The sequence below is a fragment of the Hyla sarda genome, chromosome 1, assembly GCF_029499605.1.
Source record: "Hyla sarda isolate aHylSar1 chromosome 1, aHylSar1.hap1, whole genome shotgun sequence".
NCBI classification, from domain to species: domain Eukaryota; kingdom Metazoa; phylum Chordata; class Amphibia; order Anura; family Hylidae; genus Hyla; species Hyla sarda.
In genome coordinates, this window is record NC_079189.1 from 4,874,017 (window position 1) to 4,901,260 (window position 27,244).

At 43.6% G+C, this 27,244-nt stretch overlaps 1 protein-coding gene across 1 annotated transcript in view; it reads left to right on the forward strand.

The window, feature by feature from the left end:
• The window catches only part of LOC130308375 (zinc finger protein 420-like), a 201,175-nt gene that overhangs the window by 121,039 nt on the left and 52,892 nt on the right, over window positions 1–27,244 (forward strand). The window contains exons 6-7 of the mRNA XM_056552244.1: window positions 10,405–10,519; window positions 14,424–15,592. Of these exons, the coding sequence (XP_056408219.1) occupies window positions 10,405–10,519; window positions 14,424–15,592 (1,284 nt within the window). The remainder of the gene's footprint in view (window positions 1–10,404; window positions 10,520–14,423; window positions 15,593–27,244) is intronic.

The following is a 27,244-nucleotide window of genomic DNA, read 5'->3' on the forward strand; positions in this document are numbered from 1 at the left end:
TCCACACACACTACTGAGCCTCATTGGGACTTGTATTAAGGACATTACATAAAGTTGGATCAGCCACTGTGATTTTGAGTGTGGACTCCATATCCAGACCCAGTGGCGTTGCGACCCGGGTGCGGGGGGTGCGGCCCGCACCGGGGTGACACCAACCCAATGGGGTGACACCAAGACGCTCCGCAGCACCCCTCCCCTCCCCTCCCCCTCCCCAGCTACACAGACACCCCCCTAACCTGTGCCCGACCGGCCTCGCATCCGTCAGCACCCCCCCCCCCCCCCCCCGCTGTGTGTGCGGTGCGCCCGTCCGTCAGCAAACCCCCTCTTTCACCTTCACTGTGCGCCCCGACCGTCATCACCCCCCCCTCACCTTCACCAGTACTGTGCCCGTCCTCCGCTCCCCACGTCTGCGCCGGCCTGACGTCACACCGCATGGCCGCGCAGGAGGACGTCAGTTACGTCACTCACACGGGCGCCCGGTGAGAAGGAGCGCTGCGCTGGATGGGTGAGTTTGTATGTCTGTCTCTCTGTCTCTATCTATGCTTGTGTGTGACTGTGTGTATGTGACTGTGTGTGTGTGTGTGACTCTGTGTGTGTGTGTTTGTGCGACTCTGTGTGTGTGTGTGTGTGTCTGTCTGTGAGTGTGTGTCTCTCTGACTGTGTGTGTGTGTGTGGTGTGTGTGTGTGTGTTTGTCTCTCTGTGTTGTATGTGTTTTTTTTTTTTGTGTGTGTGTGTGTGTGGGGGGGGGGGGGGGGGAGGGGGGGGGGGTATAACCAGCGATCTATTGTGGGGAAACTCTGACCCATTGTGGGGAACCTGCAAGGGGACCTGCGGCCTAATGTGGGGAAACTACTACCAAATGTGGGGAGTCTATGCTACCTAATGTGGGGAATCTGTGCTACCTAATGTGGGGAAATTGCTACCTAATGTGGGGTAAACTGGTACCTACCTAATGTGGGGGAACTGGTACCAAATGTGGGGAATCTATGCTGCCTAATGTGGGGGAATAGATGCTACCTAATGTGGGGAAACTGCGACCTACCTAATGTGGGGGCACTGCTGCCTACCTAATGCTCCCCCCCTGGCAGTAGGCACCCTCATCATCCACCAGGCAACACCCCCCCCCCCCAGCAGCACCTCCATCAACATATCCTGATGGTGGATGATGGAGGTGCTCCTGCCAGGAGGATGATCCTGCCAACACCCCCCCCCCCAGTAGTAGCACCCCGATCATCCACTAGCAACACCACCAATACCCCCCTCCCGTGGTAATAGCATCAGCTAACGGATGTTGAGGGGTGTTACTTTGGTTGTGGTATTATATTCAGACGGTGCACTGTATGGCAACGTTATATTCAGAGGGCGCAGTTTGTGGTAGTATTTATATTCAGAGGGCGCAGTTTGTGGTAGTATTATTAGAGATGAGCGAACTTACAGTAAATTCGATTCGTCACGAACTTCTCGGCTCGCAGTTGATGACTTATCCTGCGTAAATTAGTTCAGCCTTCAGGTGCTCCGGTGGGCTGAAAAAGGTGGATACATTCCTAGGGAAGAGTCTCCTAGGTCTGTATCCACCTTTTCCAGCCCACGGGAGCACCTGAAAGCTGAACTAATTTATGCAGGAAAAGTCATCAACTGCCGAGCAGAAAGAGTGAAAAAGGAAGTTTGTGACGAGTTGAATTTACTGTAGTTTGCTCATCTCTAAGTATTATATTCAGAGGGTGCAGTGGGTGGTAGTATTATATTCAGAGGGTACAGTATGTGGCAGATTTATATCTCAGGGGTACAGTATGTGGCAGATTTATATTCAGAGGGTACAGTATGTGGCAGATTTATATTCAGAGGGGTACAGTATGTGGCAGATTTATATACAGAGGGTACAGTATGTGGCAGATTTATTTTCAGAGGGCGCAGTTTGTGGTAGTATTATATTCAGAGGGCGCAGTTTGTGGTAGTATTATATTCAGAGGGTATAGTGTGTGGCGGTATTATATTCAGGGGTACAGTATGTGGCAGATTTATATTCAGAGGGTACAGTATGTGTTGGTATTATATTCAGAATGTACAGTGTGTGGTAGTATTATATTCAGAGGGTACAGTGTATGGCGGTATTATATGCAGGGGTACAGTATGTGGCAGATTTATATTCAGAGTGTACAGTATGTGATAGTATTATATTCAGGGGTACAGTATGTGGCAGATTTATATTCAGAGGGTACAGTATGTGATAGTATTATATTCAGGGGTACAGTATGTGGCAGATTTATATTCAGAGTGTACAGTATGTGTTGGTATAATATTCAGAATGTACAGTGTGTGGTAGCTTTATATTCAGTGGGTATGGTGTATGGAAGGTTTATAATCAAAGAGTATATTGTATAGTAGTATTATATTTAGAGGATACAGTGTCTGTCAGGTTTATAATAATAATTGTTTTCATATAGAGGATGAGAATGCGCTGACATAGTGAGGAGACGTCTGGGCGTCACATTCTGCAGAGAGAAGTTTTAGCTGGAACATGTCCTGGCGGTATGTACCATCTGAATTAGATAAGGAAAGACTATAGAGAAGACCTCACCTGTAGTCACTGATATCATTGTACATTCTCCTCTCTATGTCCTATCAGAGCTGTAGTCACTTGTCCGTTCTACAGTTAGGTCAGTGAAACTACAACTCCCAGCATAACCTCACCACTGCATATAGGGGTACTCTACTGGAAAAAAAATGTTTTAATCAGCTGGTGCTACAAAGTTAAACAGATTTGTAAATTACTTCTATTTAAAAATCTTAATCCTTCCAGTACTTATTAGCTGCTGTATAAGCGATTCACAGGAAGTTATTTTCTTTTTTAATTTATTTTCTGTCTGACCACAGTGCTCTGTGCTGACACCTCTGTCCATGTCAAGAACTGTCCATAGTAGGAGCAAATCCCCATAGCAAACCTATCCTGCTCTGGACAGTTCCTGACATGGACAGAGGTGTCAGCAAATAGCACTGTGGTCAGACTGGAAAGAACTACACAACTTCCTGTGGAGCATACACCAGCTTATAAGTACTGTAAGTATTAAGATTTTAAATAGAAGTAATTAAAAAATCTGCTTAACTTTCTGGCACCAGTTGATATAAAAGTAAATGTTTTCCAGTGGAGTACCCCTTTAAGTAATTCTGGGAGCTGTATATTTCAATGGTGAAAACTTCTTTAACACTTTCCTATTCTGTGGCAACTGGTATATCTGATTATTATACTGGAATTTCTCACAATGCGCCACAACAGTGGTGTCTGTCACAACAGGATAAAAACTTACTGGGGGGAGGGGGTAGGTATGGGGGTGACACCATTTTCTACCGCACCGGGTGACACCAACCCTAGCAACGCCACTGTCCAGACCTCCATGGGTTCATACATTTGATTTCCATTGATAATTTTTGTGTGATTTTGTTGTCAGCGCATTCAACTATGTAAAGACGAAAGGATTTCATACGATTAGTTCGTTCATTCAGATCTAGGATGTGTTATCTTAGTGTTCCCTTTATTTTTTTGAGCAGTGTATATTTTCCCAGAGGAGGGGAGAAGATTGTGAAAAACAGCGTTAAAAAGATTCTGGCAGCTAAATAGACTTAGTAGGAAATGGATGACGGGATGGCAAGATAAACCAGAGGAGTGGAAATTAGTTTGAGGATACCCCCCTCCCCTCCTTCAATTTGAAACAGACAAAAAATGTTGACGTGTAGTAGGTTGGATTCTTCTTCCAAAAAGGAAATCTGGTGTCAGTAAAAGCTGCTATGTCTATTCTAGGGTCCGTGACTTCATGTAATCCAGTAGTAGCCTGGGCTTAGTCCTACTCAAGACTTCTCCAGAACTTGATCTTGTCCAGCATGGACCGTAGTCCTTAATCTTCAGAGAAGATGATTTCCCTTTGTTATAAGGTTGGATATTGCCTCTCTGTGTGGCCAAAAATAAATAATTCTAAGAAGAAGAATCCATTGGCACAAGTTTAGTCACTGAAGTTACTACCGATGCAAGAGAATTTGTCTGGGGAGCCTGTGTCCTTCATCAGACCTTTCATGGAATATGGCCACCGATGATGAAACAACGTTCCGCTAAACTTCCAAGACTGCAGACTGGGAAGCTGTGAGAATATCAGACAACTTGATAAAAAAAAGTATCATATTAGTCTCTCTTAGTCATACAGGTTGACTATCTAAGTAGGAAACCTTTAAGTCTGGGAGTATCGTCATTGACCGATGGAGCCTTGGGGCTAATCATTCTACTACCAAGAGTCTTAAAGAAAAACCAATCAGAAGACACTTTTCTAACGTTGGCTTCTAAAGAGTCAATTCTGAAAGGAGGAGTCTAGGATTCTTTCTGATCACTACCTTAGGAGGAAAGAAGTTTCCTATTCCTGGTCTCCTGATCCATTCTACCTATGTTGATTTGGATCCAAGTAAAGCAGGTCACAGTATTAAAACAGCCGACTCTAATGTGCAGAAGGCTGTGGTCTTTATTGGTTACCAGCAGTGCAACGTTTCGGCTGTAACTTAGCCTTTGTTAGGCATGCTTGGATGTTTATGCTCTGGACTGGTTATCCGGATAAATTTGGTTATATACAAGTTAAATGGGTACTCCCATTAAAAAAAAAAAGGGAGAGAGCGAGCACAACGCTCGTACGCGCGCGGCACACAAAATTTAAATATCCCCGCCCCCTGCATCTCCCTTCTCATTCATTGCAGCGCGCTAGCTGCAGGAGAGAGAGGAGACAGGCGGAAGCGAGCCCCGGCCAGGCTTTAGATGACGTTGCGCCTGCCGGTGCCGCCCACTTTCTGCCCTCACCAGAGAGCTCAACTCTGAGCTCCTGCAGCTCTGCAAAAAAAGGTAATTTCATGGGGATTTGGGGAAAAATAAAGACTGGGATGAATGCAGTTAGTGTCAGGGACAGATGGGGAGGGGGAATAGGGAAATTTAATTCAGTGATAGCTACTCTTTTTAAAGAACCTTGGGGCAGGGATAGGGAGAATCATAGGTGGAATATTGAAGCACAGGAAATAGTGGAATTTTTGAGGGGACTAAAGGGACAAAAAGTGAAGAATTTGTTAGGGATAGTATGTAGAAAGATGGTGAATAGTAATGGGGATATCCAGGAATTAAAATGTAGGAAGAAGTTGGAGGAGGATGTGGGGGAAATAAGGAGGAATGGGAGGAAATCTTTAAGAATATTAGGAGGGCCTCAGTAAATATGAATCACAGTGTTGCTTTCTGGAAATTGAACCATAGGATTTATTATACTCCAAACCTTCTGATGAAAATGGGTTTAAAGAAGGAGGACCTGTGTCCTAAGTGTAGCAAGGAAGGAGCGAACCTTATACATTTATGTGATAGCCTGGGGGAGTAGGCTATATGGGAGTGTAGCTGTGCGGTTACTAAGGGTGTCTGGTTAACCCTTGCTATTCGTGACGCCAGGGTGAGGACTCCTCATTAATGCTTGTCCTACCGCCACCCTTCCCAAGAGTGATAGGGAGGTAGAGAATAATGGAATGACCACAACCGGAGAGTTTTGCTGAAACAGTTGTAACTTTTACTGAGGATTTTATGCAAGCTTCCTAACCGGAACAGTCTCTATACATACAACTGCACTTGGAGATTGACAAAGGTTGGGACCTTAAGCATTTTAGAGTCTTTAAGATAATATGCGCTGTTCCACTGGATTTAGGGGATTTAGTTGCGGTCCAGTAGTCATGTTAGCTTTAGCAGGGATTTAGTTTAGAACTCACGGATTAGTTCAGCTGAGGCCGGTAGGTTTTCTGGCCTAGCGTGTCTTTGAAAGTGGCACAGATCCATCCTGCTAGTCCGGCATCCACGAGAGCAGCAACCCAAGAGAGCGATCATTGGCTACAGCTCCCTTATATGGGCAGGGGCTGGACTAGTGCTAATTGGTCCAATACTTGTGTCAAGAAACGGCCCGTTGGCCAACCTGTACTTGACCCGACTGAAAATAAAGCATAAGAAAACACAGTACCGCGAGTGCCATCATCTTTCTTTGCAGATTCATTGGACACTTAATTTCTGTGATTGAGCACCTCAGACAAGCGGTCTTTTTGGAAAGCGGGTGAGCAGCTGTGAGGTTCGAGCACCACCGTGGCTTTGCATAGCAGTGCCGACTGGCTTTTTCCTTGTTTATAAATTTGATTATGGCTCCAAGTCTTCCCCTAAGGTGTCTAATATGATCCCTTCGTAGGACTTAGATGTTGGCCTTAAAAAGGTACTCCAGTGATAAGGGATATGTATTTGATCGCAGGGGATCTACATTCACCCCCTTGTGCTGTCCAAAACAGATCTCCAATCTCCCCATTAGTGCTCTGGCCTCCACCTTCCGAGATAGTCTGCTCACCAATGATTTCCCACTCAGCCAATCAGAGGCGGGGACCACTATGGCTGGTGATTGGCTATGCGGGCCAGAGCTTTCTGCTGGGATAGTCCTGACCCTTGAACCCTTATTTAATTTTGTTCATAGGAAACTTCTTAGAACACAGCCTTTTCTGCGAAAATTACAACTTCCCGGGGGGTTAGTGAGCTGCAGACTCTATTGACAGAAGACTTTTATGTTTTCCTGCCCAAAGTGCTAATAAATTCCACATGTCCCAGGATATTGACCTATTGTTTACCAAAACCCATTCAATCGAAACGCTTCTGAATTCCACTCTGTTGAGGTTCCCGGAATGTATTCAAAGGTCTATGAACCAGAATCTCTTTGGTTAATTTCAACGTATGAGTATAAGGAAATAAAGTTTAAAAAACACTCTCCCAAAATGGATTAAAAAAAGCTTCCTCCAAGTGTTACTCTATCAAAAAGTTGCTCCTCAAGGAAGCTAAAGGCTTATTCTATCATAGCAGTGTAATCTCCTGGACCTAGAAGGGAATTCTTCTGTTTTACAGATATACACGAGACACTATGGTTAAAGGGGTACTCCGCCCCTCAACATCTTATTCCCTATCTCGGCTGTGGCACCTCAGACATCCGAAGTTCGCTCCATGCCAGATGACAGACGATGCGGGGCGGAGGCTTATGATGTCACAGTCACGCCCCACTCGTGACGTCACGACCATGCCCTCTCAATGCAAGTCTATGGGAGGGGACGTGATGTCCGTCACGCCCACTCCGATAGACTTGCATTGAGGGTGTGCGGCCATGATGTCACAAGCCTCCGGCGCTGCACCAACGCTCTAAACGAATGCCGGGTGCAGCAGGGGACCCCCGTGATCAGACATCTTATCCCCTTTGGATAGGGGATAAGATGTCTAGGAGGAGAGTACCCCTTTAAGTACTTTGAATGTGGCCCAAATGTGGTATTCTCCTGTGGTGCCGTCATGGACGATTCCTAGAAACCAAATTACTGATACGAGTTTATTGCTATTTTTTTCTGTTTAGGATGAAGATCTCATTGATATTAAGGTTGAGGTTAAAGAAGAAGAAGAAGTAGAAGAGGAGACGGATTTCTGGGTTGATCAGCAGTGTAAGGAGGGGGAGACTTTTATTGGTGGAGGGTCTCCTAGATACTACTACACCCATCATCTGATCATCACGTGTAATAATCTATTCATCACTGTGTGTTCTCTACAGATGGAGTCATTGATAGAAATCCACTCGAGAGGTGTCCCCGTCCTCTGTATTCCCAGGACTGTCCAGAGGGAAATGTCCTAGAGAAGCATCAGGTAGATGAGGCTGATCCTATATCTCCTGCAGTCATAGATGTGGGGATAGATTTTGGGGGTCTCTTACCACAGGTGAATGGTGAATACGTCACAATTTTTCTCACTGTATATGTGCTAAAGGTGCTATTGATTTGAAATTTCAACAAGATGTTGGTAACAATCTAAGAAATTCATTAATAGAAAGAAACCAAAACAAATATCAGAAATTGTGTAATAATGTCAAATGACACATGGAAAAAGCGTTGAACATTTTTACTGATATTTATTTAATACTTTGTACAAAAGCCTTTGTTGGAGAAACTAGTGACATGCATTGCTCTGGTGTGATTATGGCCCATTCTTCCGCATAAACAGTCTTCAAATCTTGAAGGTTCCGCAGGCCTCTTCTATGAATCATGATCTTCAGTTCTTTCCATAGATTTTCAGGTGATTGTCTGGGCCATTCTAGCAGCTTTACCCTCGTTTCATCGGCATCATCCTGGTAGATGGCATCATCCTGTGTCGGTAATTTGCCCATTCATTGTTCCTTCAGTTATGACAAGTTTGCCGGAACCATTTGCCGAAAAGCTGGACTGCTGACAAGAGGCTGGACTGCTGTAATGTCCGTGTTTCTGTTTTTGCATTTTTACATTTTAGACCCTGTTCAGACCTTGTTTTTCATGCATTTTCTGTTTATGTGCTTTCCTTTCCAGGCGTGGAAGAGTTAAGCTTTTCATCCAATTGCAAGGCGGGTGTGCCTATATAACTCCAGCTCAGTCTGTATTCTAGTTGCTGGTTATTTAGTGCAATACACTTTGTCTGCTATTATGTCTGTGCATTATACTTCTATGTCTGCTTGAGCAGTTACCTTGTATTTTGTGATTTAATCTGAGTTTTTAAATAGTTGTTAAATAGTCTTTTATTGTAGATTTTAGTTTGTGTTACATTAGTCGGTTTTTAGGATTGTATTTCCGTTCTACTGTGTCGCTGTTCACACTTTGAGTCTTGTTGAATCAGTTTCCTGAGTTTTTGTAACTTTTTGTAGATATCCCTGTGACCTTTTTTGGGACATTGGGGAATTGAGTTTTAGTACAAGATATCTCCATGCTCCATGGTGGATTGAGTTCTAGTATCAAGTATCCTGTGTTTTCTGGAGGTTTTCTGGGTGATTGAGTTTTTATTCCTGTGTGCTCCTGGAGTCTATGCTGACTCATCCGTTTCCCAGTATTGTGTTCTGGACCTAATCTGTTTGTTAGTTATCTGTTTTCAGTGTGAACAGTGTTCTATATTTATATCCTGTTTGGTTGATCTGATCTTTGTCCTTTTACTTGTATCTGTTTGTGAACAGTGTCATATGTTCTAGGGATCGACCGATTATTGGTATGGCCGATATTATCAGCCGATAATCACGATTTTGGGCATTATCGGTAAGCCGATAATGCCCCGCTCCCCCACCGCATCGCGACCGCCCCACCACCCCGACCTACCGCACCCCCGTAGTGCTGGGCGGTATACCGGTATGGATTTTTGCCCATACCGCTATACCGGTCGGGCCCCTCCCCCACCCTCCGAGTCAATAAAAAAAAATTTAACTTACCCGTAATGGGGGTGGTCCGGGCCATCCATCCTTCCTTCCTGTAGTGTCCGGTGGCATTCCGGGTGGAGGGTGAACCACTCCGGGCTGTCCTTCTCCGGGGGTCCTTTTCTCCACTCCGGGCAGGCTCCGGCCTAGTACGCTGCATAGACGCCGCTACGCCGTGACGTCAGGTGTGTCGCTGCGCACGGGCGTCACTGCGCAGCGGCATCTATGCAGCGTACTAGGACGGAGCCTGCCCGGATTGGAGAAGAGGACCCCCGGAGAAGAAGGACACCCCGGACCGGTTCACCCTCCACCCGGAATGCCGCCGGACACTACAGGAAGGATGGATGGCCCGGACCACCCTGACAGGTAGGGGGAGAGAAGCGGGTGGTGGCGGCGGCGGCCTATGGCACCGCAAAAGCCACTGCAGTGCATTGATTTAAAGCGCCAGCTTTAAATCAATGCTCTGCAGCGGTGTCGAGGGGGGATAAATAGCCGATAACTTATCGGTATAAGTTATCGGCTATCGGCCCTAACCTCCACCGATTATCGGTATCGGCCCTAAAAAACCGATATCGGTCGATCCCTAATATGTTCCTGATCAGTTTGCATGTTTATATTCTGCCCTGTTAGTATTCGTATCCTGTCTGGTAGTTTTCCGTTTCTGGCCTGTGACCGATTATGTATATATTTGTTTTTAAGCCACTGTAGTACAGGGAGGGACTGGCTCCAAGTTGTCGATCCATCACTTAGGATGGATGGGCAAGTAGGCAGGGAGAGTGTTTTAAGGGTCAGCTTAGGGCTCACTCTCCCTGTCCCTACAGTCAGTCGTGACAACTGCTTTTTAATTACTGATAGATTTCAGCTCTTGTCTTGGCTTTCCAGGCCTTTTTGCACCTTCCTTTCTTTGTCATTTCACAATATTACACAGAACTTACATTTCTGACCTTGTTTGTTTTGGTTTCTTTGTATGTATGGTTTACTTGGGTTGTTATCAACATCTGCTGAAAAGTTCATGTCAGTAGCACCTTTGGAAATATATTTAGTGAGAAAATGGTTCAATACATATTTCACCCACTGTTGATCTGTTAGATGCTTCCTCCTGTGTGTAGTGAATTGTTCTATTTGACACATTAGGATGAGTACCTGACCATTATAAAAGTGGAGGATGAAGCAGAAGAAGAGGGGATGAGGGGCGATCACCCGTGTATGCGGGAAGTGAAAGAGGAAATTCCAGCAGGTGTTACCCCAGGTATGTGATAATTCCAGGAGGTGTTACCCCAGGTATGTAATAATTCCAGGAGGTGTTGTCCCAGGTATGTAATAATTCCAGGAGGTGTTACCCCAGGTATGTAGTAATGGATTACAGAGGGAATTCCGAGGTGTCTTCAGGGGAGGCTCCACCTTAGATCTACATTACATTAACCCTTCAGGCCCCAGTGATCCCCTGTGTTATGTATAGTCAGGACCTGAGGGAGGTGACTATATAGAGATCCTCTCCAAGGTCATCTATGGGTCCTGTCATGCTCCAGATATACCATCAGTATTTGGAGGTCACCAAATGTTATGAACAGCCTCCCAAATTTACAGGTTTTGACTAAACTCAGACCCCTTAAAGTGTCATTGTCATTAAACAAAACTAACAGCGGAGGTCTGGACATTCAGACTCCGACCTATGAAAACCTTTAACATGTCTCCTGGGCACCAGACAGTGCCTAAGCTGGTAATAGTAAACCCCCTTGTGATGGCAATAAAATGGAAAATATTTTTTCCTGTAGAGGTCGGGTTTAAAACCCAAAAACAAGAACTGTATTTTGGAGTTGGGAAAAGCAGCTTCCACTCCAGCTAAGAGTTGGTTAGGCTCATCTGAAGACACCTGAGAGACATCTGTGAGGAGAAGGCTTGATTTTGTTAGAAGCCCCTCAGAGACCTCTGTGAGAAGGCTTGATCTTGTTAGAAGCCCCTCAGAGATCTCTGTGAGGAGAAGGCTTGATCTTGTTAGACGTCCCATGAGAGACCTCTGTGAGGAGAAGGCGTGGTCTTGGTAGAAGTCCCATGAGAGATCTCTGTGAGGAGAAGGCTTGATCTTGTTAGAAGCCCCTCAGAGATCTCTGTGAGGAGAAGGCTTGATCTTGTTAGACGTCCCATGAGAGACATCTGTGAGGAGAAGGCTTGATCTTGTTAGAAGCCCCTCAGAGATCTCTGTGAGGAGAAGGCTTGATCTTGTTAGACGTCCCATGAGAGACATCTGTGAGGAGAAGGCTTGATCTTGTTAGAAGCCCCTGAGAGACCTCTGTGAGGAGAAGGCTTGATCTTGTTAGACGTCCCATGAGAGACCTCTGTGAGGAGAAGGCTTGATCTTGTTAGTAGCCCCTCAGAGACCTCTGTGAGAAGGCTTGATCTTGTTAGAAGCCCCTCAGAGACCTCTGTGAGGAGAAGGCTTGATCTTGTTAGAAGCCCCATGAGAGACCTCTGTGAGGAGAAGGCTTGATCTTGTTAGAAGCCCCTGAGAGACCTCTGTGAGGAGAAGGCTTGATCTTGTTAGACGTCCCATGAGAGACATCTGTGAGGAGAAGGCTTGGTCTTGTTAGAAGCCCCATGAGAGACCTCTGTGAGGAGAAGGCTTGATCTTGTTAGACGTCCCATGAGAGACCTCTGTGAGGAGAAGGCTTGATCTTGTTAGAAGCCCCTGAGAGACCTCTGTGAGGAGAAGGCTTGATCTTGTTAGACGTCCCATGAGAGACATCTGTGAGGAGAAGGCTTGGTCTTGTTAGAAGCCCCATGAGAGACCTCTGTGAGGAGAAGGCTTGATCTTGTTAGACGTCCCATGAGAGACCTCTGTGAGGAGAAGGCTTGATCTTGTTAGAAGCCCCTGAGAGACCTCTGTGAGGAGAAGGCTTGATCTTGTTAGACGTCCCATGAGAGACATCTGTGAGGAGAAGGCTTGGTCTTGTTAGAAGCCCCATGAGAGACCTCTGTGAGGAGAAGGCTTGATCTTGTTAGAAGCCCCATGAGAGACCTCTGTGAGGAGAAGGCTTGATCTTGTTAGAAGCCCCTGAGAGACCTCTGTGAGGAGAAGGCTTGATCTTGTTAGACGTCCCATGAGAGACATCTGTGAGGAGAAGGCTTGGTCTTGTTAGAAGCCCCATGAGAGACCTCTGTGAGGAGAAGGCTTGATCTTGTTAGAAGCCCCTGAGAGACCTCTGTGAGAAGAAGGCTTGATCTTGTTAGACGTCCCATGAGAGACATCTGTGAGGAGAAGGCTTGGTCTTGTTAGAAGCCCCTGAGAGACATCTGTGAGGAGAAGGCTTGATCTTGTTAGAAGCCCCTGAGAGACATCTGTGAGGAGAAGGCTTGATCTTGTTAGAAGCCCCTGAGAGACATCTGTGAGGAGAAGGCTTGATCTTGTTAGAAGCCCCTCAGAGATCTCTGTGAGGAGAAGGCTTGATCTTGTTAGACGTCCCATGAGAGACCTCTGTGAGGAGAAGGCTTGATCTTGTTAGAAGCCCCTGAGAGACATCTGTGAGGAGAAGGCTTGGTCTTGTTAGAAGCCCCTGAGAGACATCTGTGAGGAGAAGGCTTGATCTTGTTAGAAGCCCCTGAGAGACATCTGTGAGGAGAAGGCTTGATCTTGTTAGACGTCCCATGAGAGACATCTGTGAGGAGAAGGCTTGGTCTTGTTAGAAGCCCCATGAGAGACCTCTGTGAGGAGAAGGCTTGATCTTGTTAGAAGCCCCTGAGAGACATCTGTGAGGAGAAGGCTTGATCTTGTTAGAAGCCCCTGAGAGACATCTGTGAGGAGAAGGCTTGATCTTGTTAGAAGCCCCCTGAGAAACATCTGTGAGGAGACGGCTTGGTCTTGGTAGAAGCCCCTCAGAGACCTCTGTGAGGAGAAGGCTTGGTCTTGTTAGAAGCCCCTGAGAGACATCTGTGAGGAGAAGGCTTGGTCTTGTTAGAAGCCCCTGAGAGACATCTGTGAGGAGAAGGCTTGGCCAGGGAAGGCCAGGCCTGTGGGGGCTGCAGTCTGGAGGAAACCCAAGTCTGGTGAGACATGTTGGGCAACGGGTGCTATGGAAAGTAGGCCCCAAACTAATAGTAAGGGACACTAAAGCAAGAATGGAAATGATCGTGTAGAAACTGTATTAGCAACATCATACTATATGTAAATACGGGCAGACATATGTATGGCCCCGGAAGCACAAGTTGGAAGGCGCAATATCCAGTTTCCTTAGCGTCCTCAGGGTATAATAGAAACCAAGATTAGATAAAAAGATACCGGGCACTAACTACTATGGCATGATACATATGCTCCACCGCCATCTCAGGGTGAAGGTCTGGCATATCCAGTTCCCATTTAAGGTTCGCTTTAGCAAAGGGACTAGGGCCGGCTGACTGTAGTAATGAATGAGCCTGAGATAGTAATTTAGGAAGGTCTGAGGTGCCCAGGAGTTCTACTTTAGACAATTCAGTAGCTATTGTAGCGCATCCAAATTGGGCTCAATTGGAGATAAAGAAAACTACAGACTTTTTTGTCTACATATTCTCAAATGCGAAGAGTACGATCTTCGGAAACTAGGTGGATCACAAATTGAACCCCATGTCTACTCCGAAAATTAACATTAGATAACGAGTGGAAATGCAGTAAACCAGAGGGGAGCTCTTGGAGAAGGACAAGATTTGGGGAAAATCTTGGACACCATAGATTTCACCTTTGCCACCATCTTGAGAAGAGGTATAGACAGACATTGAGCCTTGAAACCTGTACCACAAGCTGGCCAGGCTCTCGTTGGGGCAGAGCAGTGCGCACTCGCGCCAGCATTGCAAGGTTAATCCACCAGCATGCATAAGCTAGTTGGGACACAAAAAATAGTTGTATAGGTTAAAGGGGCTTCTAAATCTCCTTGATGCTTGGATGACTGTAGAAGAGACTTGGAGGCTAGCCCTGACAATATAAGGATCTCCGTAACCTATCTAACTTCTGGCTTAAGAAAAATGCTGCATCAAAAGCTACACCAAAAATACCATAAAATCTGCACGTGTATATCAGCCAAAAAAGACTGTTATGCGTTTCTCTACTTTTGTATGTTTTTTTTTTTTGCTTTTTTTTTTCATTTTTATTTAATACAAAAAAATGACAATTTATTTAACTTCAACAGAAAATCCCAGTAAGAATTCTGAGGGAAACTTCATGTCATCCCTGAATGATAAAGGAGAAGATGAAGATATGATGGAGCGCTCCTCAGGAGAAGACCTCCTTACCCCTAATGTCCATCCAGATCTATCCTATAATAATCCACCTGATCATGAGGAACCTTCTCCTGACCAACCACACATTGTTACCACAAGGACAGAGCAGGAACATGGGAAAGGTTTATATTGTGAGGAATGTGGAAAACAGTTTACAAGAAGATCAGATCTTTTTAGGCACAGAAGAAGTCACACTGGAGAGACTTCATGTTCAGAATGTGGAAAATGTTTTGCATATAAATCAGAACTTGTTATACATGAGAGAAGTCACACAGGAGAGAAGCCGTATTCATGTTCAAAGTGTGGAAAATGCTTTGCATATAAATCAGAACTTGTTATACATGAGAGGACTCACACTGGTGAAAAGCCATATTCATGTTCAGAATGTGGGAAATGTTTCCCACGTAAATCAGATCTTGTTAAACATGAGCGACTTCACACAGGAGAGAAGCCGTATTTATGTTCAGAATGTGGGAAATGTTTTGTTAATAAATCAAATCTTGTAACACATGAGAGAGTTCACACGGGAGCAAAGCCATATTCATGTTCAGTATGTGGGAAATGCTTTACAGATAAACCAAGCCTAGTTAAACATGAGCGAGTTCACACAGGGGAGAAGCCGTATTCATGTTCAGAATGTGGGAAAGGGTTTACAGATAAACCAAGTCTTGTTAAACATGAGCGAGTTCACACAGGGGAGAAGCCGTATTCATGTTCAGAATGTGGAAAATGTTTTGCAAATAAATCAAATCTTGTTACACATGAGCGAATTCACACGGGAGAGAAGCCGTATTCATGTTCAGAATGCGGGAGATGCTTTACAGATAAACCAAGTCTTGCTAAACATGAGAAAATTCACACAGGAGAGAAGCCGTATTCATGTTCAGAATGTGGGAAATGCTTTGCAAGAAAACTAGATCTTGTTGTACATATGAGAACTCACACAGGGGAGAAGCCATATTCATGTTCTGAATGCGGGAAATGCTTTTCAGATAAATCGAGTTTTGTTAAACACGAGAGAACTCACACAGGAAAGATGATGTTTTTGAAGGAATCCAAAATCCAAAGTGGTTTTTCTGTTACTTAAATATTACTATTACTGTTTTTTTTTTTTTTTTTTTTTTGGGGGGGGGGGGGATTTTCTGTTACTTAAATATTACTTATATATGGACATATTAATATTTGATTTTCATGCAAACAATATAGGTTGACTCAGTTCAATAAAAAAAAAAAACATTACAAATTCACTGTATTCCGTTTCTTTCTGTGGCTCAGATTCCTAGTTCTGCCCCTTTGGCAAAGGACCACCCCCAGCAGGTGTTAGAAGGTCTCACTTTGGTCAGTTAGGTTAAAGGGGTACTCCGGCCCTAATACATCTTATCTCCTATCCGAAGACCTGGCACCAGGCATGGTGGAGCGTTGGCCCACTCTTTCCCTGACAGTGGACTTTCCCGACCATCTCCCCAACTTGCGTTCCCTTCGAGGTCCAGACCCATGGACTCTTCTGGTCTTCTTTTTTCTACTGACCTCCTTGCTCGCCTTCATAGTTTGAGGACTGGCTGCTATATTTCCTATCTAACCATAAACCTACACTCCTTATGGCTGAACTTAAAGGGGTACTCCGCCCCTAGACATGTTATAGATAGGATGTCTGATCGCGGGGATCCGGCCACAGGCACCCCCCGCGATCTCCTGCGCGGCACCCCAGTCATCAGATGCACGGAGCGAACTCCACTCCATGGCGGATAACGGACAACCACAACTGTCACACCCCCTACATTCACTTTTATGGGAGGAGGCGTGATGGCTATGTACTAGTCGTCAAGCGACCTATAGACATGGTGGGGGCATGGTGTGACATCACAAGGGGCGTGGTCGTGACATCACGATCACAGCCTCTGAGTGTTCTGAACTAAACGTTCAGGATGCTGGAGCACCGGAGTACCCCTTCAAGGACACCGACAGTTTTCGTTTTTGCACTTTCGTTTTTTTTTTCTCCTCGTCCTTTTATGGCCATAACTCTTTATTTTTTCATCCATAAACCCATAGTAGACTTGTATTTTGTGGGACCTATTGTACTTAATAATGTCTTCCTTCATTTTTTCATAACATATACTCCAAAACTGAAAAAATTATTTGGTGAAATTGGAAAAAAAATAATTTTCCTATTTTTTTTTTTTGGGATGCATCTTTCTTTTAACTCTGTTCACCATGCCATCAAACTATCATGTTATTGATAACAACAATAACCAATTTGTATTATTTCTGACATGTTTTACTTTATTTTAACCCCCTTAGGTACTCAGGGGTTAGCCCATTTTCACCTTAAGGACTCATGTTTTTTCGGGACATATTCTACTTTAACATAGTGGAAAATTTTCGTCGTTACTTGCATCCATTCTTGGTGAAAAAATCCCCAAATTTCATAAAATTTTTTAAAATTTAGCATTTTTCCAACTTTGAAACTCTGCTTGTAAGGAAAATTGATATTCCAAATAAATGTTATATTGATTCACAAATACAATATGTCTAATTTATGTTGGCATCAGAAAGTTGACATGTTTTTACTTTTTGAAGACACCAGAGGGCTTCAAAGTATAGCAGCAATTTTCAAAATTTTCCCAAAAAATTCTAAACCTGAATTTTTCAGGGACCAGTTAAATTTGAAGTGGATTTCAGGGGCTTTTCTGTGAGAAATACCCCATAAATGACCCCATTATAGAAACTACACCCCTCAAAGTATTCAAAATGACATTCAGAAAGTTTGTTAACCCCTTAGGTGTTTCACAGGAACAGCATCAAAGTGGAGGAGAAAAATCAAAATCTCAATTTTTTACACTGACATGTTCATGTAGCCCAATTCAAGGAGAAAAAGCCCCGCAAAATTTGTAGCCCAATTTCTCTCGAGTAATGAAATTCCTCATATGTTGACGTAAAGTGCTTTGCGGGCGCACAACATGGCTCAAGAGGGAAAGAGCAACTGTGGGATTTTGGAGGGCAAATTTAGCTGAAATGGTTTTTGGGGGGCATGTTGCATTTAGGAAGCCCCCATGGTGCCAGAACAGCAAAAAAACAAACATGGTGCACTATTTGGGAAACTACACTCCTCAAGGAACATAACAAGGGGTATAGTGAGCCTTAAAGGGGTACTCCGGTGAAAACCTTTTTTCTTTTAAATCAACTGGTGGCAGAAAGTTAAACATATTTGTAAATTACTTCTATTAAAAAATCTTAATCCTTCCTGTATTTATTAGCTGCTGAATACTACAGAGGAAATTCTTTTCTTTTTGGAATGCTCTCTGATGGCATCACGACCACAGTTCTCTCTGCTGACGTTATTATAATAATAATAATAATAATTTATTATTCTCCTTAGTGGGATTTGAACCCAAGTCCCCAGCACTGCAAGGCAGCAGTGCTAACCACAGAGCCACCATGCTGCCCTTAGCATACATCTGCTATGCACGGTTGCTAAAATGGACAGAGATGTCAGCAGAGAGCACTGTGCTCGTGATGTCATCAGTGTTCCAAAAAGAAAAGAATTTCCTCTGTAGTATTCAGCAGCTAATAAGTACTGGAAGGATTAAGATTTTTTTACTAGAAGTAATTTACAAATATGTTTAACTTTCTGCCACCAGTTGATTTAAAAGAAAAAAGGTTTTCACCGGAGTACCCCTTTAACACCTCACAGGTTTGCATTGAAGTTGGACGTGAAAATGAAAAATTAGATTTTTTACACTTAAATGATGGTGTTACTCCAAATTTTTCATTTTCACATGGGGTAATAGGAGAAAATGGACCCCAAAATTTAAAGCCCAATTTCTCCTGAGTAAGGAAATACCCCATATGTGGACATAAAGGGCTCCGCTGGCGCATTAGAGGTCTCAGAAGAGAAGAAGCGCCATTGAGCTTTTGGAGAGAGAATTTGTTTAAAATGGAAGTCAGGGGCCATGTGTGTTTACAAAGCCCCTCGTGGTGCCAGAACAGTGCCCCCCCCCCCCCCACGTGACCCGATATTATGAAACTACACCCCTCACGGAATGTAATTAGGGGTGCAGTGAGTATTTACATCCTACTGGTGTTTGACAGATGTTTGGAACAGTAGGCTGTGCAAATTAAACATTTTATTACATTTTTATTACATTACGTGAGGAGTGTAGATTCCAAAATGGGGTCACATGTGGGGGGGGGGTCCACTGTTCTGGCACCACGGGGGGCTTTATAAACACACATGGCCTTCAATTCCAGCCTAATTCTCTCTTCAAAAGCCCAATGGTGCTCTTTCTCTTCTGAGCCCTGTAGTGCGCCCGCAGAGCACTTTAAATCCACATATGGGGTATTTACTGTATATACGCAGAAGAAATGGTGTTACAAATTTTGGGGGTCTTTTTCTCCTGTTACCCCTTGTGGAAAAAAGAATTTGGGGTAACACCAGCATTTTTGTGAAAAAAATCTAATATTTCATTTTCAAGTCCAACTTTAATGAAAATTTGGCAAACATCTGTGGGGTGTTAAGGCGCACTATACCCCTTGTTACGTTCCGTGAGGGGTGTAGTTTCCAAAATGGGGTCACGTGGGTGTTTTTTTTTTTTTTTGCGTTTATGTCAGAACCGTTGCATCAGCCACCTCTCTGCAAATCACCAATTTAGGCCTCAAATGTACATGGCGCTCTCACTCCTGAGCCTTGTTGTACGTCCGCAGAGCATTTTACGTCCACATATGGGGCATTTGTGTTACAAATATTGGGGGTTGTTTTTTCCTTTTACCTCTTGTGAAAATCAAAAGTATGGGACAACACCAGCATGTTAGTGTAAAATGCTTTATTTTTTTACACTAACATACTGGAGTAAACCCCAACTTTACCTTTTCATAAGAGAAAAAGCCCCCAAATTTTGTTAGGCGATTTCTACAGAGTACGGCGTGACCCCATATGTGGCACTAAACTGTTGCCTTGAAATACGACAGGGCTTGGAAGTGAGAGAGCGCCATGCGCATTTGAGGCCTAAATTAGGGATTTGCACAGGGGCGGACACTGATGCAAGCGTTACAATTGCCTCCGCCACCACAAATACCCTACAGCAGTGTTTACCAAACAGGGTTCCTCCACCTGTTGCAAAAGTCCAAGCATGCCTGAACAGTCAATGGCTGTCCGGCAATGCTGGGAGTTGTTGTTTTGCAACAGCTGGAGGCTCCTTTTTGGAAACACTACTGTACGAGATGTTTTTAATTTTTAGTGGTGGGGGGGACTGTGTAGGGGTATTTGTATATGTAGTGTTTTACCCTTTATTTTATGTAGTGTAGGGATCGACCGATTATTGGTTTGGCCGATATTATCGGCCGATATTCATGATTTTGGGGGCGTTATTGGTATCGGCAGTTACCTTGCCGATAATCTGATAATGCCCCGCAGGGGGGGGGGTGATAAATAGCCGATAACTTATACCGGAATATCGGTATAAGTTATCGGCTATCGGCCCTAACCTCTACAGATTATCGGTATCGGCCCTAAAAAAAACGGTCGATCCATAGTGTAGTGTTTTTAGGGTACATTCACACGGGCGGGGGTTCACAGCGAGTTTCCCACTGGGAGTTTGAGCTGCGGTGGAAATTTGCTGTTTTTGTGTGTAGATTTGTCTCACATTTGGCACAGCGCTGCACCTCAGGCTAAGCTTTTTTGGGTTACGCTTTTTTTTTTTTTAAACTGTGTACACACCAGCTGTTAAGATTAGTCTTATGCAGTGGTAATGAATTTAGCAACTGAGACTTTTTGTGAAAAGGCGCAAGAAAAGGATGCAAAACCATCAAAACGTCTCTAAACTACACCAGCCAAGACTTAGCTTAGCTTTTTTGGTTTATGTATTTGGTTTACCCTCTTAAGGACTCATGACGTACCGCTACGTCATGAGTCCGCTCCCGATCTATAACGCGCGGGCCACGGCGTGGCCCCGCGTCATAGCGGGTCGGGCCCGGTCTCTAACAACAGCCGGGACCCGTGGCTAATAGCGCGCGGCACTGATCGCAGTGCGGCGCGCTATTAACCCTTCAGACGCGGCGATCAAAGTTGATCGCCGCGTCTGAAAACGAAAGTAAACCATTCCCGGCAGCTCAATCGGGCTGATCGGGACATCGCAATGAAATCGCGATGTTCCGGTCAGCTGGGACGCAGGCGGAGGTCTCCTTACCTCTCTCCGCGGCGTCCGATCGTCGATTGATTGCTCCAAACCTGAGCTACAGGCTTGAGCAAACAACCGCCTATCTGACAGATCCCTGCAAAGCTAAAAAAAAATTCCAAAGTCCAAAATAGTGTATTTTTGGTCACTTTTTATATCATGAAAAAATGAATAAAAAGCAATCAAAAAGTCCGATCAATACAAAAATGGTACCGATAAAAACTTCAGAACACGGCGCAAAAAATGAGTCCTTATACCGCCCCTACGCCGAAAAATAAAGTTATAGGGGTCAGAAGATGAGAATTTTTAATATATAAATTTTCCTGCATGTAGTTATGATTTTTTTCCCGAAGTGCGACAATATCCAACCTATATAAGTAGGGGATCATTTTAACCGTATGGACCTACAGAATAAAGATAAGATTTTTTCATCAATTTTGTCGCACAATGATTTTTTTTCCCGTTTCGCCATGGATTTTTTGGTAAAATGACTAATGTCACTTGATGCCCCCTCCCATAGACTTGCATTTAGGGGGCGTGGTGTGCCGTCACGACTCCCGTAGCCCGCACCCAGCATTCAGAACTAAATGTTCCGAATGCTGGGGCAGTGAAGTACCCCTTTTAACTTTTTGGCACCAGTTTATTTAAAAAAAAAAAAATTGTTTTCCACCAGAGTACCCCTTTAACCCCTTAACCCCTTAAGGACCGGGTTTTTTTCCGTTTTTGCATTTTCGTTTTTTGCTCCTTGCCTTTAAAAAATCATAACTCTTTCAATTTTGCACCTAAAAATCCATATGATGGCTTATTTTTTGCACCACCAATTCTACTTTGTAATGATGTCAGTCATTGTGCCCAAAAATCTACGGTGAAACGGGAAAAAAAATCATTGTGAGACAAAATTGAAAAAAAAAACGCCATTTTGTAACTTTTGGGGGCTTCCGTTTCTACGTAGTACATTTTTCGGTAAAAATGACACCTTACCTTTATTCTGTAGGTCCATATGATTAAAATGATACCCTACTTATACAGGTTTGAATTTGTCGCACTTCTGGAAAAAATCATAACTTCATGCAGAAAAATTTATACGTTTAAAATTGTCATCTTCTGACCCCTATAACTTTTTTATTTTTCCGTGTATGGGGCGGTATGAGGGCTCATTTTTTGCGCCGTGATCTGAAGTTTTTAACGGTACCATTTTTGCATTGATAGGACTTATTGATCGCTTTTTATTCATTTTTTCATGATATAAAAAGTGACCAAAAATGCACTATTTTGGACTTTGGAATTTTTTTGCGCGCACGCCATTGACCGTGCGGTTTAATTAACGATATATTTTTATAATTCGGACATTTCCGCACGCGGCGATACCATTTATGTTTATTTTTATTTTTATTTACACTGTGTTTTTTCTTTTATGGGAAAAGGGGGGTGATTCAAACTTTTAATAGGGAAGGGGTTAAATGATGTTTATTCACTTTTTTTTTGCACTTTTTTTTTGCAGTGTTATAGGTCCCATAGGGACCTATAACACTGCACACACTGATCTTTTACATTGATCACTGGTTTCTCATAAGAAACCAGTGATCGATGATTCTGCCGCATGACTGCTCATGCCTGGATCTCAGGCACTGAGCAGTCATTCGGCGATCGGACAGCGAGGAGGCAGGTAGGGGCCCTCCCGCTGTCCTGTCAGCTGTTCGGGATGCCGCGATTTCACCGCGGCTATCCCGAACAGCCCACTGAGCTAGCCGGCATGCTTTCGGTTTCACTTTAGACGCGGCGTTCAACTTTGAACGCCGCGTCTAAAGGGTTAATAGCGCGCGGCACAGCGATCAATGCCGCGCGCTATTAGCCACGGGTCCCGGCCGTTGTTAGAGGCCGGGCCCGAACCGCTATGACGCGGGGCCACGCCGTGGCCCCGCGTTATAGATCGGGAGTGAACACATGACGTTCCAGTACGTCATGTGTCCTTAAGGGGTTAAGGGCCAAGCCCATTTTCACCTTAAAGGGGTATTCCTGAAAAAAACTTTTTTTTTATATATCAACTGGCTCCAGAAAGTTAAACAGATTTGTAAATTACTTCTATTAAAAAATCTTAATCCTTTCAGTACTTATGAGCTTCTGAAGTTAAGGTTGTTCTTTTCTGTCTAAGTGCTCTGATGACATTTGTCTCGGGAACCTCCCAGTTTAGAAGAGGTTTGCTATGGGGATTTGCTTCTAAACTGGGCGTTTCCCGAGACACGTGTCATCAGAGAACACTTAGACAGAAAAGAACAACCTTAACTTCAGAAGCTCAAAAGTACTGAAAGGATTAAGATTTTTTAATAGAAGTAATTTACAAATCTATTTAATTTTCTGGAGCCAGTTGATATATATAAAAAAGTTTTTTCCTGGATAACCCCTTTAAGGACCCGAGCATTTTTTTGCACATCTGACCACTCTCACTTTAAGCATTAATAACTCTGAAATGCTTTTACCTATGAATTTGATTCCGAGATTGTTTTTTCATATTCTACTTTAACATCGTGGTAAATTTTCGCCGAAACTTGCACCATTTCTTAGTAAAAAATTCAAAAATGTCATGAAATATTTGAAATTTAGCATTTTTCTAACTTTGAAGCTCGCTGCTTATAAGGAAAACAGACATACCAAATAAATGATATATTGATTCACAAATACAATATGTCTACTTTATGTTTGCATCATAAAATTGACGCGTCTTTACTTATGGAAGACACCAGAGGCTTCACAGTTCAGCAGCAGTTTTCCAATTTTTCACAAGATTTTCAAAATCGGTATTTTTCAGGGAGTGGATTTTGAAGTGGATTTGAAGGGCCTTCATATTAGAAATACCCCATGAATGACCCCATTATAAAAACTGCACCCCTCAAAGTATTCAAAATTACATTCAGTAAGTGTGTTAACCTTTTAGGTGTTTCACAGGAATAACAGCAATATAAAGAAGAAAATTGAACATCTTCATTTTTTACACTCGCATGTTCTTGTAGACCCATTTTTTGAATTTTTACAAGGGGTAAAAGGAGGGAAAAAAATGTGTAACCCAATTTCTCTCGAGTAAGGAAATACCTCATGTGTATGTAAAGTGCTCTGCAGGAGCAGTAGAGGGCACAGAAGGGAAGGAGCGACAATGGGATTTTGGACAGTGAGCTTATTGGAAATGGTCTTTGGGGGGCATGTCACATTTAGGATTGTGCCAGAATAAAAAAAAAAAAAAAAATAACAACATAGCATACTATTTTACAAACTACACCCTTCAAGGAATGTAACAAGGGGTACAGTGAGCCATAACACCCAACAGGTGTTTGACGACTTTTCATTAAAGTTGGATGTGTAAATTATTTTTTTTCACAAAAATGCTGGTTTTCCCCCAAATTTTACATTTTTACAAGGGGTAATAGGAGAAAATGCCCCCCCCCCAAAAAAAAAATTTGTAACCCCATCTCTTCTGAGTATGGAAATACCCCATGTGTGGACGTCAAGTGCTCTGCAGGCGCACTACAATGCTCAGAACAGAAGGAGTCACATTTGGCTTTTGGACAGCAAATTTAGCTGAAATGGTTTTTGGGGGGCATGTTGCATTTAGGAAGCCCCTATGGTGCCAGAACAGAAAAAAAAGCCCCACATGGCACACTATTTTGGAAACTAATCTCTTCAAGGAACATAACAAGGGGTACAGTGAGCCTTAAACCCCACAGGTGTTTCACAAATTTCCGCTAAAGTTGGACGTAAACATTTTTTATTTGTTTTTTGTCATTAAAATGCTGGTGTTACCCCAAATTTTTCATTTTCACAAGGGGTAATAGGAGAAAAATCACCCCAAAATTTGTAACCCCATTTCTTCTGAGTATGGAAATACCCCATAAGTGGATGTAAAGTGCTCTGCGGGCACACTACAATGCTCAGAAGAGAAAGAGCGCCATTGAACTTTTGGAGAGAGAATTTGTTTGGAATGGAAGTCGGGGGCCATGTGCGTTTACAAAGCCCCCCGTGGTGCCAGAATAGTGGACCCCCACACATGTGACCCCGTTTCGGAAACTACAACTAAACCTCCAGCTGTTACAAAACTACAACTCCCAGCATGCCCTTTGGCTGTCCGTGCATGCTGGGGGTTGTAGTTATGCAACAGCTGGAGGCATAATGGTTGCAAAACACAGAGTTTGTTACTTAACTCAGTGTTCCGCAACCAGAGTGCCTCCAGCTGTTGCAAAACTACAACTCCCATCATGTACTGACTATCAGTGCATGCTGGGACTTGTAGTTATGCAACAGCTGGAGGCATACTACCACAACTTCCAGCATGCACTTTGGCTGTCCGTTTATGCTGGGAGTTGTAGTTATGCAACAGCTGAAGGCACACTGGTTGCAAAACACAGTTTGTTACTTAACTCAGTGTTTCCTAACCCGTGTGCCTCCAGTTGTTGCAAAACTACAACTCCCAGTATGCACTGACAGCCGAAGGTCATGTTGGGAGTTGTAGTTATGCAACAACTGGAGGAGAACAGTTTGGAGACCATTGTGTAGTGTAGTGTTTTTAGAGTACATGCACACAGTCGGGTTTACAGTGAGTTTCCCGCTGGGAGTTTGAGCTGCAGTGGAAAATTTGGCATTTGAGAGTTTTCTAAGAAACCTTACCTGCCCAGCCCGGCTTCTCCATGGCAGCACCAAGAAAGTTCCTCTGTTACTGTAGTGTCTAGTCCTGGTGGACAGTGGGCTGGTTGGCCAATCGGAGATACAGAGAAGGTCAGACAAGCCTGGTCAGTACCAACAAGGCACATAGAAGACAAACTCAAAGCGCTTAAAGGGGTACTCCACTGCCCCAGCTTTCGGAACACTTAGTTCTGATCGCTGGGTGTGGGCTGCGGGGGTCATGGCGTCACGGCAATGCCACACGTTACATCACGACACACACCCTCAATGCAAGTCTGTAGGAGGGGGCAAAACTAAATGTTCCGAACGCTGGGGCAGTGGAGTCCCCCTTTAAAGGAAAACCACAAAACAGGCCTAAGTGGATACCCAGAAACTTCCCTCCAGACAGTAACCCTTCTAGTGGACTAAATATTCTACAGTCCAGGATTTTAGACACCTCATTTTCCAGCTCCCCCCTCAATAATACCTGGAGGAGGGGTCTCTGGGGGTGGGTACCAAGATGCCAAATATTTCTTCAACAGAGATCTATGTAGGTCATGGTTACCAATATCATAGAAAGCAGGGTATTCTGGGATAATACGGCTCCCACACCCGTCCCTGAAGCATCAACCTCAACCATGAATGGCTTAGTCTGGTCAAAATAACACAGGGGCCTCAGTAAACACCTCTTTAACCCCTTAAGGACCAGGCCATTTTACACCTTAGGAGCAGAGCGTTTTTTGAACATCTGACCACTGTCACTTTAAACATTAATAACTCTGATGCTTTTAGCTATCATTCTGATTCTGAGATTGTTTTTTGTGTGACATATTCTACTTTAAAATAGTGGTAAATTTTTGTGGTAACTTGCATCCTTTCTTGGTGAAAAATCCCTAAATTTGATGAAAAAATTGAAGATTTAGCATTTTTCTAACTTTGAAGCTCTCTGCTTGTAAGGAAAATGGATATTCCAAAATATTTTTTTTTAATTCACATATCTAATATGTCTACTTTATGATTACATCATAAAATTGATGAGTTTTTACTGTTGGAAGACACGAGAGGGCTTCAAAGTTCAGCAGCAATTTTCCAATTTTTCACAAAATTTTCAAACTCACTATTTTTCAGGGACCAGTTCAGGTTTGAAGTGGATTTGAAGGGTCTTCATATTAGAAATACCCCACAAATGACCCCATTATAAAAACTGCACCCCCCAAAGTATTCAAATTGACAGTCAGCATTTTAACCCTTTAGGTGTTTCACAGGAATAGCAGCAAAGTGAAGGAGAAAATTCACAATCTTCATTTTTTACACTTGCATGTTCTTGTAGACCCAATTTTTGAATTTTTACAAGGGGTAAAAGGAGAAAATTTATACTTGGTTTTGTAGCTCAATTTCTCTCGAGTAGGGACATACCTCATATGTCTATGTAAAGTGTTCGGCGGGCACAGTAGAGGGCTCAGAAGCGACAAGGGGATTTTGGAGAGTACGTTTTTCTGAAATGTTTTGGGGGGGGCATGTTGCATTTAGGAAGCCCCTATGGTGCCAGAACAGCAAAAAAAAAAAAAAAAAACACATGGCATACCATTTTGGAAACTAGACCCCTTGAGGAACGTAACAAGGAATTAAGTGAGCCTTAATACCCCACAGGGGTTTCACGACTTTTGCATATGTAAAAAATGTTTTTATTTTTCACTAAAATGTGTGTTTCCCCCCAAATTTCACATTTTTGCAAGGGTTAATTGCAGAAAATACCCCCCAAAATTTATAACCCCATCTCTTCTGAGTATGGAGGTACTCCATAAGTTGACCTGAAGTGCACTACGGGCGAACTACAATGCTCAGAAGAGAAGGAGTCATATTTGGCTTTTTGAGAGCAAATTTTTGCTCAGGGGGGCATGTCGCATTTAGGA